This window comes from Daphnia pulex, chromosome 9 (genome assembly GCF_021134715.1).
Source record: "Daphnia pulex isolate KAP4 chromosome 9, ASM2113471v1".
Taxonomy (NCBI): Eukaryota; Metazoa; Arthropoda; class Branchiopoda; order Diplostraca; family Daphniidae; genus Daphnia; species Daphnia pulex.
In genome coordinates, this window is record NC_060025.1 from 8,731,620 (window position 1) to 8,743,648 (window position 12,029).

At 40.6% G+C, this 12,029-nt stretch overlaps 2 protein-coding genes and 1 long non-coding RNA gene across 17 annotated transcripts; all 3 read right to left on the reverse strand.

The window, feature by feature from the left end:
- Nucleotides 1–2,181: 2,181 nt before the first annotated feature.
- LOC124202982 lies at nt 2,182–4,677 on the reverse strand. Of its 2 annotated transcripts, none has more exons than XR_006878377.1 (7): nt 4,617–4,677; nt 4,210–4,334; nt 4,025–4,146; nt 3,563–3,927; nt 3,368–3,497; nt 2,932–3,260; nt 2,182–2,862 (listed from the first exon to the last, which is right to left on the reverse strand). It is a non-coding gene; the product is annotated as an uncharacterized LOC124202982 (long non-coding RNA). The 2 variants fall into 2 exon arrangements; XR_006878376.1 differs by lacking the exon at nt 4,617–4,677 and adding an exon at nt 4,448–4,601.
- Nucleotides 4,678–4,724: 47 nt separating this feature from the next.
- On the reverse strand, nt 4,725–8,693 carry LOC124202979 (ATP-dependent RNA helicase WM6-like). Of its 13 annotated transcripts, XR_006878375.1 has the most exons (11): nt 8,346–8,692; nt 7,815–8,038; nt 7,574–7,757; nt 7,385–7,503; nt 7,075–7,209; nt 6,867–7,013; nt 6,660–6,797; nt 5,136–5,233; nt 5,034–5,068; nt 4,820–4,950; nt 4,725–4,762 (listed from the first exon to the last, which is right to left on the reverse strand). XR_006878375.1 is itself a non-coding variant. In XM_046599537.1 (9 exons), the coding sequence occupies exons 1-9, from the start codon at nt 8,542–8,544 to the stop codon at nt 6,469–6,471; spliced, it is 1,179 nt and encodes a 392-aa protein (XP_046455493.1). In that variant the 5' UTR covers nt 8,545–8,693; the 3' UTR covers nt 6,001–6,468. The 13 variants fall into 13 exon arrangements, 12 of the variants coding, with proteins under 12 accessions (XP_046455481.1, XP_046455493.1, XP_046455487.1 ...); XM_046599537.1 differs by lacking the exons at nt 4,725–4,762; nt 4,820–4,950; nt 5,034–5,068; nt 5,136–5,233 and adding an exon at nt 6,001–6,603 and having other exon boundaries at nt 7,815–7,873; nt 7,976–8,038; nt 8,346–8,693; XM_046599531.1 differs by lacking the exons at nt 4,725–4,762; nt 4,820–4,950; nt 5,034–5,068; nt 5,136–5,233 and adding an exon at nt 6,001–6,603 and having other exon boundaries at nt 7,815–7,879; nt 7,976–8,038; nt 8,346–8,693.
- A 678-nt stretch (nt 8,694–9,371) lies between these two features.
- Nucleotides 9,372–11,748, reverse strand: LOC124202981 (neurotrophin 1-like). 2 transcript variants are annotated; one of them, XM_046599539.1, is made up of 3 exons: nt 11,379–11,748; nt 10,042–10,251; nt 9,372–9,968 (listed from the first exon to the last, which is right to left on the reverse strand). In XM_046599539.1, exons 1-3 carry the CDS (start codon nt 11,685–11,687, stop codon nt 9,492–9,494), a joined length of 996 nt encoding a protein of 331 aa, XP_046455495.1. In that variant the 5' UTR covers nt 11,688–11,748; the 3' UTR covers nt 9,372–9,491. The 2 variants fall into 2 exon arrangements, with proteins under 2 accessions (XP_046455495.1, XP_046455496.1); XM_046599540.1 differs by lacking the exon at nt 11,379–11,748 and adding an exon at nt 10,367–10,473.
- Nucleotides 11,749–12,029: the final 281 nt, after the last annotated feature.

The following is a 12,029-nucleotide window of genomic DNA, read 5'->3' on the forward strand; positions in this document are numbered from 1 at the left end:
ATAAAGGTAAGCTTCAATACCACCTATCACCAAGCTATAAGTTACAATACTTCATGACACTTTCTTGAACATCAGGAAATTTATCTCAACATGTGGAGTAATGCTCTTGGTTGCAGTGAGTTCCATTTTTACGGTTTTTTCATCATGAACATTTCAGTGTGCTTCTTAGATAAGGTAAAGATTGATATGCTTTTTTCTTTGTTATATTTTTATTAATGTAAAACATTTTATTTTACAGAGCAGTCAGTTTCTTTATGGAATCGTGTGGTCCTGGCACGGTGATTCTTGTGCCAATGCTGACCTTTGTCCATGACGGAAGAGGGACTTCCATCAACGTTCTTCTCCATCCTTATCTTCGCGACGCACGCTCATCTAGCTTCACTGCTTCTAAACACAATTGGTTTTACTTCACTGGCGACTTGGCGAGTTTCTGGATCACTTCAGTGATCGCTTCCGTCCGCTGTTACACACCTGAAGTCCCTCACCACGGGATTATGGCCAGGTACCGGACAATTGACTTATTTTCGTAGATTACTTACTAGTTATCCTATTGCGTAAAACTCTCTGTCTGTGTAATAATTCCAAAATCAGGCCCTTCTTGCGCGTAAAAGAAGTGTAGTGTGTTACGTAGACGTTTCTTATTTCTAACGCTAGATGGCTTTCGATAATTTTTCAGCTGTCAAAACAGTCAGTTTCAGTTACTTTGAAAATCTCTAAACATTTATCGGCAGCTGTTGTGTGGAAATTATTTAGTGGAAACTAACGATAACTATCCCTCCAACAAAGCTCACTTGTTAGATTTTTGATAATGAGATTTTTTTTTCTACTTCCGGTTTGCTCATTTCAGTCAGTAGTTAAGTAAATATTCATTCGAGGAGCAAAAGGACCACATATTCGTGATCCTCGTCAAATTTGTGGTAAAGTTCATGTTATCTTTTTTACGTACGCGTACTTCCGGTTTTGAAAATTTTCCTGAACTATAGTTCAGGAAAATTCTCGATTTCGGCCAAATTTTGGATTTCGTTTAAATCACACCTAATCGACCCCAAATTTTATGGAGATCACGAATATGTGGTTTAATTTGATGACAGCTCAATGGTTGAGGAGCTGTGGTTACTTCCGGTATACTTCCGGTATTTTTTCAAAAAAATAGCAAGTGAGCTTTGTTCAGTTTACATTTCTCAATATTGCAAGTTTGATTTTAAGTTAAAAAAATTGTATCTTTAAATCTTTGAGCTTAAAAACCTGACTTGTTTCTATCTGTATTATGTAACTTTTATTGGCATGTCACTAAATAAGAATTGTTGTGTCTTTATTCAGGTAATGCAGAGGAAACCTCGAGAAGATGGACACCAAAACGCCGCTGGTATCTCCAAAATGTCAGCGCGGATCATCATTTGTTGTTGGTAATATGTTTGTGCCAGTGTTAGTTAACCCGTTGGCTGCCACGCCTTTGTTCTCCCCTAGCTCCTTAGCACGGGCCGCGCTGTTCGGTCTCGTGGTTTACAAGCCGCGGGTTCGGAGAGTCGCCAAGCCCAAAATTTGCCGCAAGGCGCCTGTTTCAGGCAATGCACCCCCTCTCCCCCCTTGTCGATACGGTGATGGGTCTTCTCCTGTCACCGTGTCAGCCCGGACTTGTCAGCAATGGCAAGTCCCACTTGGTCATGGATCCTTCAGACGTGGCGCGTAGAGTAGTAGAGAGCAACTTACGGGTTGTATGGCGTGGCAGCCAATGGGTTAACTTAATTGTATGTATGTATGTATTGTATGTGACTGTAAAATGTGGTGGAATTGTGGGTGGAGGTGGGACAATATAACACAATTCTTTTTACAAGTGTTCATTGTTTCTTGATTTATACCAAGTCTTGTTAAGGAATTGTATCAATAACTTTCTTAACTTCAAAGTCTTTCATTTATACAAACATCAGTCATTTGCTTATCACTTGTAAGATTTGAAAAAATCAACAGTTACAAGTTTCTTTCGTAACTAACCATTGAAACATCATCGCCGAACCACAAGAACATGTCCGTATGCTGAGTGACTAATACGGTATTCTCCTCTATAACATTGAACAATTGACAACTCGGCAGACGGGCATACAGGCCATACAGACTCAACATCAATAGATACCTGTCGCAATGTTGAAAGGCTTGAAGTTACTGACAAAAGTCTTAAAAGAATTACCCGCATTAAAACTTTTATTTTCTCATTAAAGGTCAACGATTAATTCCCAGTGACCATTGGGCATTGGCCATGGAAATAACCGACAAATATAAATAATCTGAAGTAGAAATTTCGGCTCTATTTAGGAAATTCCTTGTAGAAAATTGCGGAATCGTAGTTTATGGTGTAATATTCGGCTGCCTAAGTGGTGTAGTAACTCGGGCCAGAGTACTGCTTTCGGAACTTCGGTGTAGCAGGTGGCGGTAGCGTAAGTAGTGGTAGTGGTAGGTGTAGTGGTAGTGTATGCTCGGATGCCTTGGTGGTGTAGTACTTTGGAGCATCAATGTAGTTGTTTTGAGCAGCGTAGGTTGTAGTGTAGTAAACTGGAGCCTCGGTTTAACGTGTAGTACTCCGGTGCCTGCCTGGTGTAGTACTCCGGTGCCTGCCTGGTGTAGTACTCCGGTGCCTGCCTGGTGTAGTACTCCGGTGCCTGCCTGGTGTAGTACTCCGGTGCCTGCCTGGTGTAGTACTCCGGTGCCTGCCTGGTGTAGTACTCCGGTGCCTGCCTGGTGTAGTACTCCGGTGCCTGCCTGGTGTAGTACTCCGGTGCCTGCGTGGTGTAAGCTGGGGCAACGTAGGGGGTAGTGAAGTACTTGAGAACTTCGATGATGTAACAAGTTAGATCCTCGGTATAGTAGCTGGCAAGAGAATAGTACATAGGAGCATTATTATAGTTAGCTGGAGCATCGTAAGTTGAATTTTAATACTCAGAAGCCTTCGTGGCGTAGTACTTGGAGGCCTTCGTATAGTAAGAAAGTGTTGACGTTATTGTTTAGGAAGGAGGCGGCGTGGTGAAGGTAGCGAAGCTTGGCGAAGAAAAATACTTCGGAGCTTCTGCGAATAGCTCGGACCAACATAAACTGTGGTGTAATAATCTGGAGCCTTGGTGGTGTAGCACTTAGGGGCCTCAGTGTAGTGACCGGTTGTTGCGTATGTTGTTATTCATGCCCACCATACCCAGGAGAAATCGGCACACCAGTGGTCGACCCAGCCATCAACGATACAACACCCAACAGCAGCACGCCACCATAGTTAACTAGACAATTTTTTAATTCAAACATTAATAGTCAATCATGGTACTGGCATATTAACAAATAGAAAAAAAAGTTGAGTTGATTTACAACTCTATAGAAAATGTTTTACCTTTATTAAACACTTGTAACGCCACGAAGAATGAAGTTGATGACAACTAGTGCACGGCAGTTCCTGTTGCTGTAACGGAAATGCTCACTCGGCTGCTGAATTCTTTCACCTTTTCTCTCCTTTCATACGACTAGACAGTAAAATAATTTGTATTAGTAGTTGGCATATTAAAACTCCACGCAACAGAATATTTACCCATGATATGTAGTAGTGCAGTACTCCGGTGCCTTGGTGGTGCAGTACTTTGGTGCCGTGGTGGTGTAGTACTTCAGAGCATCGGTGTAGTACTCGAACCTCTGGTAGTGTAGCTCGGGGAAGAACAATGCTTCGGGGCTTCGGTGTAGTAGCTCAGGCAGCATAAGTTGTGGTACAATAATGTGGAGCCTTGGTGGTGTAGTACTTGGGGGCCTTGGTGTAGCAACTGGTTGTGTCGTATGTTGTGTAGTAAGGTGGCGGCGTTGCGATTTGTTACGGCCATACCCAGGAGACATTGGTACACCATGGCTGAACCAGCCGTCAACTATACAACACCCAACAGCAGCACGCGACGCCAAAGTTTACTAGACAATTAATTTGAACATTAATATGAAATTATAACTGGCATGTTAACAAATATAATAAGAAAGTTGATTCACAACTCCAGGTAAAAATGTTTACCCATGATTTAAAACTAGCACTTCGACGAAGAATGCAGTTGATGTAAAATAGTGCACTGCATTTGCTGCTCCCATGTCGGAGATACGAATGAATTCTACCGCCTTTTCTCTCCCTTTAAACGACTAGACAATAGATAATTTAGTTATCAATAACTGGAATATTTAAAACTCCAACAGAATATCTACCCATGATTGAAACTGGTAAAGCGACGAAGAATGCAGTTGGTGATGAATGGCGCACTGCAACTCTTGCATATCGGAGATGCTCACTCGACTGATTTCTTTCGCCTTTTCTTTCTCCTTAAATACAACTAGACAATAAATAAAATAATTAAAAATCAATATTAACAAAAACTGGCATATTGACACAGAGAAAATAACATAGAAATCGATACATAACTCCATGTAACAACAGACAATTTACCCATGATTAAGAACTGACGATGGCAGATAGCTGAAAGCTGATGGCAAAAGTACACTGCAGTTGTTGCCGTGTCGGAGATGCTCACACGACTGTTCCCTGTATCGACTTTTCTCTCGCCTTTTATACGACTTTTTCTCACCCCTCCTCTTAAGCCTTGCGGTTATTTTACCTTCTTGATAATGATGCGAAAGGTCCCGTTCTCACCCAACCTCTACACCACTGCATGAAAGGTTTTACTTAATGATCTCCATGACCTTCGATTGAATAAATGCAAACTGGCCTTTCCTTCTGCAGGTGACGTTGCTGGGGATGGGTCTACAAAAACCAATATCAAAATGAATACCAAATAGCTTACCCTTTCGGTTATTGTACCTGCTTGATAATGTTGAAACACGTGTCGTTCTCACCCAACCTCTAAACCACCACATGCCAGTTTTACGTAATGTTTCTCGTGACCTTCAAGCGTTCGTTAGGACAAACTGGCCAACCTGTCTGCAGGTTGACTTGCATGCAAAAAAACACAACGAAAATATGCAAAAAATGTAACGAATCTAAAACTCCTCACATATGTTGACTGCAAAGTTACCTCGAGTATAAGTGAGGATTCCCCAGAGTCCAGAGCTATTATTCCAATCCAAACTGATATCAAGACGTGAGAGAAATGGATAAAGCTAGTGTTGGTTATTACCTGTATCCTTTCGATGCACATTCAGTAGAATACAAAGATTTGGAACAAAATAGTTGACGGTAGGCTGCACGACGGCCACAACCCTTTCACGTTTCCTCCTGTAAGTTGATGAGAAACATTAAGGCTATCCAGCGTGCACACGGAAAAGAACACATCACCGACAAGAGACGAAATCACTCGAATTTACCTATGAATTTGTTGGTAATTTTACGAAGAAAGGATAGTAGCTTAACTTTTACTTTTGACAGCAAACCGCCATTCCATAACTGACACAATCAACACGCCATCTATTTGACACGTCTCAAAACTCAGTATTAGGCTTTTGAAGGACTGATCTTAAGATAATCACAAAACATGAAAAGTCCATATTTGTTCTGTAACCTAGCATTCAATCCTTAGAAATGTACAAAGAACAAAGCTCACTTGCTACTTTTATGCAAATTTTCCGACCACGCTGATTTACGAATTTTACGATATTGAAAGTTTAAACAAAAACTGAACTTGTACAAAAATAAAAAAAATCTAAAACGTCGGCACATTTTCAAATTTAAAATGTAGGATGAAAGATGCTAGAAAATAGAATACCAATTCAGAAGACATAAACGATTCCATCATTCCACGTCACGTGTTCACGAATCACGACCACGAGACGAATAAAACAGACGACAGCTAAAACGAGATTGGCGGCTTTTTCAAAAATCAAAATGATACTTTCAAATTCAAATAGTTCAAGCAAGGGGTTCGTCCTGATATAAATAAATGCGGAAAAGCATTTTTACAGTGTCGACGAGTTAGGGGACAACAAATAAGCAATCTAGTATTTGCTAGTAAAACTGCTCGACGTAATCGCTGAAAAACATGACCGGAAAATCGAATCGAAGTTGTTGTTCAATAATTCACCATTTACGTAGAAGAGAGCTGAGAAGGAATTATCACAGGCAGGTCCCTTCCGAATCGAAGCAGACAGCAAAAATGAGAATTCCACAAAGCGGCCTTTTAAAAAAATGGTTTGCGGTTTCTCATTGTTCAGATGCCGGGTTGGTTATATGGGCCTACCAAAAGAATGCTGTTTTCACCGTATTGACACAGGCCAACAAATAAATACATCCAACATGGAACGTAGAATTAGTGCTGGACGCGTAACAATTTAAAAATATTTGAAAACAATTGAGTAAAAACCATTACAAAGTAAAATTGAGGTACGAGACAAAAGTGAATAAAAATATCTGAAACAGATTAAGCAAAGGTAAGCTTTCTAGCGTTAGAAAGAAGAAACGTTTTAAATAGCATCTCTCTCTTCAATCGCATATCTCTCCATACCCATGTCAAACGTTTATTGACAGATTTTAGTGTGGGATGACAAATCAATCTCATGTGACAAAGGTGTGATGCTAACGTCGAAACGTTCTTGAACGTCATTTAAAACTTTAACGTCCTTCTCATCAGTTACAATTGTGATTCCCAAACCCTATTTATCAATCAAATTAAAATAGTGAAAAGACAGTCAGAGGAAAATGAGCTTACTTGAGTTCCAAAACGACCAGCGTAAGCGACCCGATCCAGGTACCTGTCTGAGTTTTCAGGCATGTCGTAGTTGAAAACGATATTGACACGTTCAATGGCCATGCCACGACCGACCCAATGTGTAGCTACCAAAATTCGCTGATAATAAAAAAAGAGAAATAGAAAATGAAAACTAAAATACAATTGATTTCATTTAAACTAGCATACCTCTTTAGAGTCGTTGAACTGTTGGTAGCGCGACAGACGTTCTGCCTCAGTCATGCTAAAGTGAATGGCGATGGCAGGCAAGTTTTGCTCGCCTAGCGACTCGCAGAGCGCCATACAACGCGCAATGGATCTCACGAAGATAACGACCTATCCGTGGGAAATGGTGAATCATTTGCGGCAACACTCAAATACAATAAGTTCAGCTAACCTGGTTAAACTCTAGTACGCCGAGTAGCTCAAATAATTTTCCGTTCTTCTCGTCGTCCTTTAGTTTGACGTAGTGCTGCTGGACACCGCGAAGAGTGAGTTTGGACTCGATGTCGTCAACGTCCACTTCAGTTGGCTGCATCCAAGATCATATTTTGTTAAACACAAGAGGCGCTACATGCAAGGTTGTTTGGAGAATTGGGGAGGAATAAGAGCAAAAATCAACCCTCGGCTCCCTCCAGCAAAATGTTTGAGATGCTCATGTGGTGGTCGTGTTGCTTTATTGACCGGAGTGTGAAAGGGCTTATTACATCTTGCATAAACTTTTGGCAGACAGGACGGATCTCCTTGTTCAGTGTGGCGCTGAATATCATCACTTGTTTTTCACGAGGTGTGTTGCTGAAAATCTCTTGTACATCTCGAAGCATGTCTTGATGAAAAAATATGAATTAATACTACATTTCAAGTTGAATAAATAACACATTAGTTAAACGGTTTACATGTATCTTGAAGCATTTTGTCGCATTCGTCAAGAACAAAGTGCTTGAGTGTGCAGAGGTTTAGTCTCTTCGTGCGGAGCAGCGTCGTTAAACGACCAGGGGTTCCAACCACAATGTGAGGGCAATTTGTTTTCAAAGCTTCCTCATCTTTGCGAATATTCACACCACCAACGAATACACCAACCTAAAATAATTTCAATTCAAGTAATATTTTACAGAATTCATGTAACAAGTTCTTTACCTTGATGATGGTAGTCATGTGCTTGGACAAACATTCATATGCATTGTAGATCTGGATTGCTAGCTCTCGAGAATGGCAAACAACAAGAACATAAACCTGATTTTCCACCGTCTCCAATTGTTGAAGAGTTGCCAATACAAAAACAGTAGTCTTACCCGTACTGGATTTGGCTCGACACAACACATCCATTCCCAAAACAGCCTGAGGAAGACACTCACGCTGAACTGTAAGACATTAAAGAGTTGAGTTAGATTTCTAAGAAGAATATCTTAACCCAAAAACAAGCATATCAAAAGTCTGGAGCTCAACTGCTCAAGAACAAATTGCCATCAAGCAAGTGAGTTCTCTCTTTCTCTGTTCCTGGTGTTCAGCATTCAGCCCAAGACCACATGTTGGCACGGTACAGAAATATGCCCCAGGTTATAGCATCTAGCATTACTACTACAATTTTATGTTGAAGATTGTTGAAAAAAAAATTGCTAGTAATGAACAATGCAAGGGTACTTGTAAAAATGAAATAAAAAATAGTACCTTCAGAAAGATGTTCAAAGCCACAGTCAACGATAGCTCTCAAAATTTCCGGCTTGAACTCAATATCTTGAAAACGAGAGCTATGAATGGATATGCCTTTAACTTCCTCCTTTGATGGAGCATCTCCACTTCCTTCGGTGGCTACTTGTTCCGTCGCCTCCTCATCTTCGTAAACCAAAGGATCTTCATTGTCTGCCATGCTTGAAATAATGGGATCCTAGCAGGATGACGGATTCCCATGAGTAACTTCGTCCATAAGTAAAACAAAAATCGTTTCTGCCACACTGCGATCACGAGACGAATGAAGCAGACGACAGATAAAATGAGATTTCAAAAAGCAGTACGAAAATCCTCTACTAGGTGGCTGACTGCCTAGAAAAATAAGAATGTTTTTTTAGAAATCAAAATGATCAAATTCGTACAGTTCAAGGGAGGGGCTTGTCCTGCGATAAATGGAATGCAGGAAAGCATTTTTACCATGTGTTGACCAATAAAGGGATGATGACAGAATTGTGTTGGCACGACCACGCTGTTTTTTTTGTTTCCACATTACTGTCAATCACCATTTGAGTCTGTAAGTACACGAAAAATAAATCAGAGGTGTAGAAGTGAATTGAGGAATTCCACTAAACTACACATACAATTTATTTTCGCTACAAAAAAATATTACCGATTTGCATAAGTCCTAAAAATCTTGTGGTAGTACCCCAAGATATATTTGAAGATTGTTTGATGTTAAAATTCCATACGGTACGCGAGTGGGTCAACAATGGAGTGAAAACAATTTCGAAGAACTAAATAATTTTTTTCTCCACCGAACCTTGGTGAAACACATTGGCGAAAACTTGGCTACCTTCTTCTTTCAATTCAATTTCAAATATAGAATATTTAAAAAGTTTTCTTTAGAGGAGGCCAAACCTTTCCAGTTTTATTCTGAAATTCTTCGGTGTGATTTGGTAATAATATTCTTCAGATCTTACAATGTCAACCAAATGAAATACAAGAGCAGCAGAATTTCAAAATTGATAGATTCAAGTTATGTTATTTTAAGACAGGTGTTAGTTAAGTTATCATCGTAAGTACCACATGACAGTTTTAAATAAAATGAACATCACGATGGAATTTCATTTGGAAAATTTAATTTAGTCAGTGCAGTTTACCGGGAATGTGGCAAGAGCAGGCCGATGGCAACTTGTAGATGTCGATGAAGATTCCCTTCTGGGGATCGCAAGGATCGAAGGAAAGCATCCGCTGGTAAACATATTTTTGCAGACATTTGCTGCCGAAACAAGGGGCCAAGGTGCGACAAGATGCACCGGGGAACAAACAAGTTTCGACGCGTTGAGTCTGGGTGTATCCGGGCCAGGCGTTTTCTTGGACGATGACCCGCCATTCTCCATCGACATTCACTGCTCGGAGTGGGCGAGCATAAACAACGTCGCTAGGGCAGATGTATCCCTCGTCACCAGACCAGTGGCCCTTCTCGAAGAATTTCCCTTTGTAGTTGGAGTAGTCGAAGTGCGTCTCAGCCAAAGAGGTCAGTCCATCGACCAAATTATCGGCCGACTGATCGGCAAAATCGGCGTATTTCTTCAACACCAATGGGTCGTAATCGATGGCATACTGAATCGAAATCAATAAGACAAAAGTAAATAAAACAGTTTGAGAGGTGAGTCAAAGTGAGGATTAAACTTACCTTGACTTCTTTCTCTGGGTATTCGGTGTCTTTCAGACAAAAAGTTTCAGTGCCGGTTTTGGCGCAGGTTGGTGCCTTTCGCGGGTTGCAGTAATTGTTGTACTTCTGGCCATAAGCTGCTGGATAGGCTGGTTTGGGATATTGTTGGGGCTCAGCAGCTGCCTCTGGATCGGCAAACACTCCAGCAAGCAAGATGGCACTGATGCATAACTGTAAATATTTAAAAATTGTGAAATTAGGATGACGTTTAAAGAGGTTGATCAACATTCGATTGTAGAATTAATGAATCGCAAATGGTTTTGTTTGCGATAAAACTATTACTTACTATAACAGTTTTCATTTCGATTGTGCTTTTCGTGAATGCAACTGAGTGAATTAACAAGCTGTACTGTTGATTATCAGTTGCAAACTGATGCAGATTAGTCAAAGGACGAGGGTTTTTTATACGTCTCCACCAATTCAGTAAAAAATGCCCTCAATTGCATTCAGACGGTCGAGTTTACTTATTTCGACTTATTTTCAGTTTCACTCGTGGTAAACCTATTCTCACCTGAACGAACTCACTTTCCTTTATATTTCGAATGGAAGCTGCAATTGTCATTGAAAGCAACTCAATTACCACAACAGCTCTACAGCAACTAGTTGATTTCGCGTCACAGTTATAACCACACTGAATAATTTGAATTACTCCATCAGCATTGCATAAGGGAACATTTAAATTGGTTTAGGTAAATTGCGGTTCACCTCATTTCTACCTACGGTGCGTAAATAGAGATGGTTAGCCAATCAGAACGGAAAGGGTGCAACATACGAAGCAGTGAAGACACAATTGGTATAAAAAGATTGCCTGGTTTGTTTTTTTAATCAGTCGTGTTCTGAGCAGATAACTGAAAACAAATAAAATATTTAACACTGGCTAACAGAATGTCCATCAAACTGACTGTAAGTTGTTTGGTTTTGGTTTCTGATTGTTTTTAATCGAGAAATATTATTCGGGTGTTAATGTTTTCTGAAAAATAGCGCCTACGAATGAGTAATCTTTTTTTAAAACCCAGATTATTGCTTCGCTGATGGTGATTGGCGTTTTCTCCGATCCTGAGCCCAGCCACTACAAAGCTCCTCTTCCCTACGGTGCCCAGCCAAAGTACGTCGAGATTCCGCACTGCGCTAAAAACACGACCAAGTCCTGGTGCCTGGAAGACTCTGAATATCCCCAACATGAAGTGCAACAAGCCCTGGACCAACACTACCAGGCAGTAGTCGCTTTCTACAAGGACAAACTGGCCAACACTGAGAATTCAGTCGACGAATTGGACAAGTTAAACGACGAGGTTTACCTTTGCCCAAGTTCCACCGATTACGTCCGTCCTTTCCGGGCCATCAACGTCGACGGCAATTGGCGCACCATCGTCAACGGCGTCGAGTCTTACGGCATCAAGTACACGCAAACCGCTCGAATTGAAGAATGCGACGTGGTCGTGGGAACCACTTGCCCCTTGGTCCCGTCCTGCTACGAGTCCAAATGCGTCCAGAAAAATATTTTCCATCGCTTCTTGGTCTACAACCCAAAAGACTACACCTTCCCTTTCGCCATTGAAAAATTCAAGTTGCCAGGATCGTGCGGATGCGTAGTTGGAGCTTTTCATCTTTAAAGTTTAAATTATGACTCCATAAATAACACAATAAATAAAATGGATATTTGCGACATAATTTGGATTCCAAATCACTTTTTTTACGGCGTTGTGGATAAAATGCAAGGCCCTAACAGTTCAGACGTAAGAGATATTGATCAAGTAATAAATAAGGTTCTATGGTAAAGATTTGAATCGAATATATATTACGAGAATGCCTGATGAGAATCTGGCAATAGAAACTGCAGTTTCTTCAAGTACAGATTATAAAACCGTCAAATTACTATCCTGGTACTGTTGATGATGTAAAAACAAGTAGAAATGCTAGCAATACGACAGTAGCTTTATATGATAACA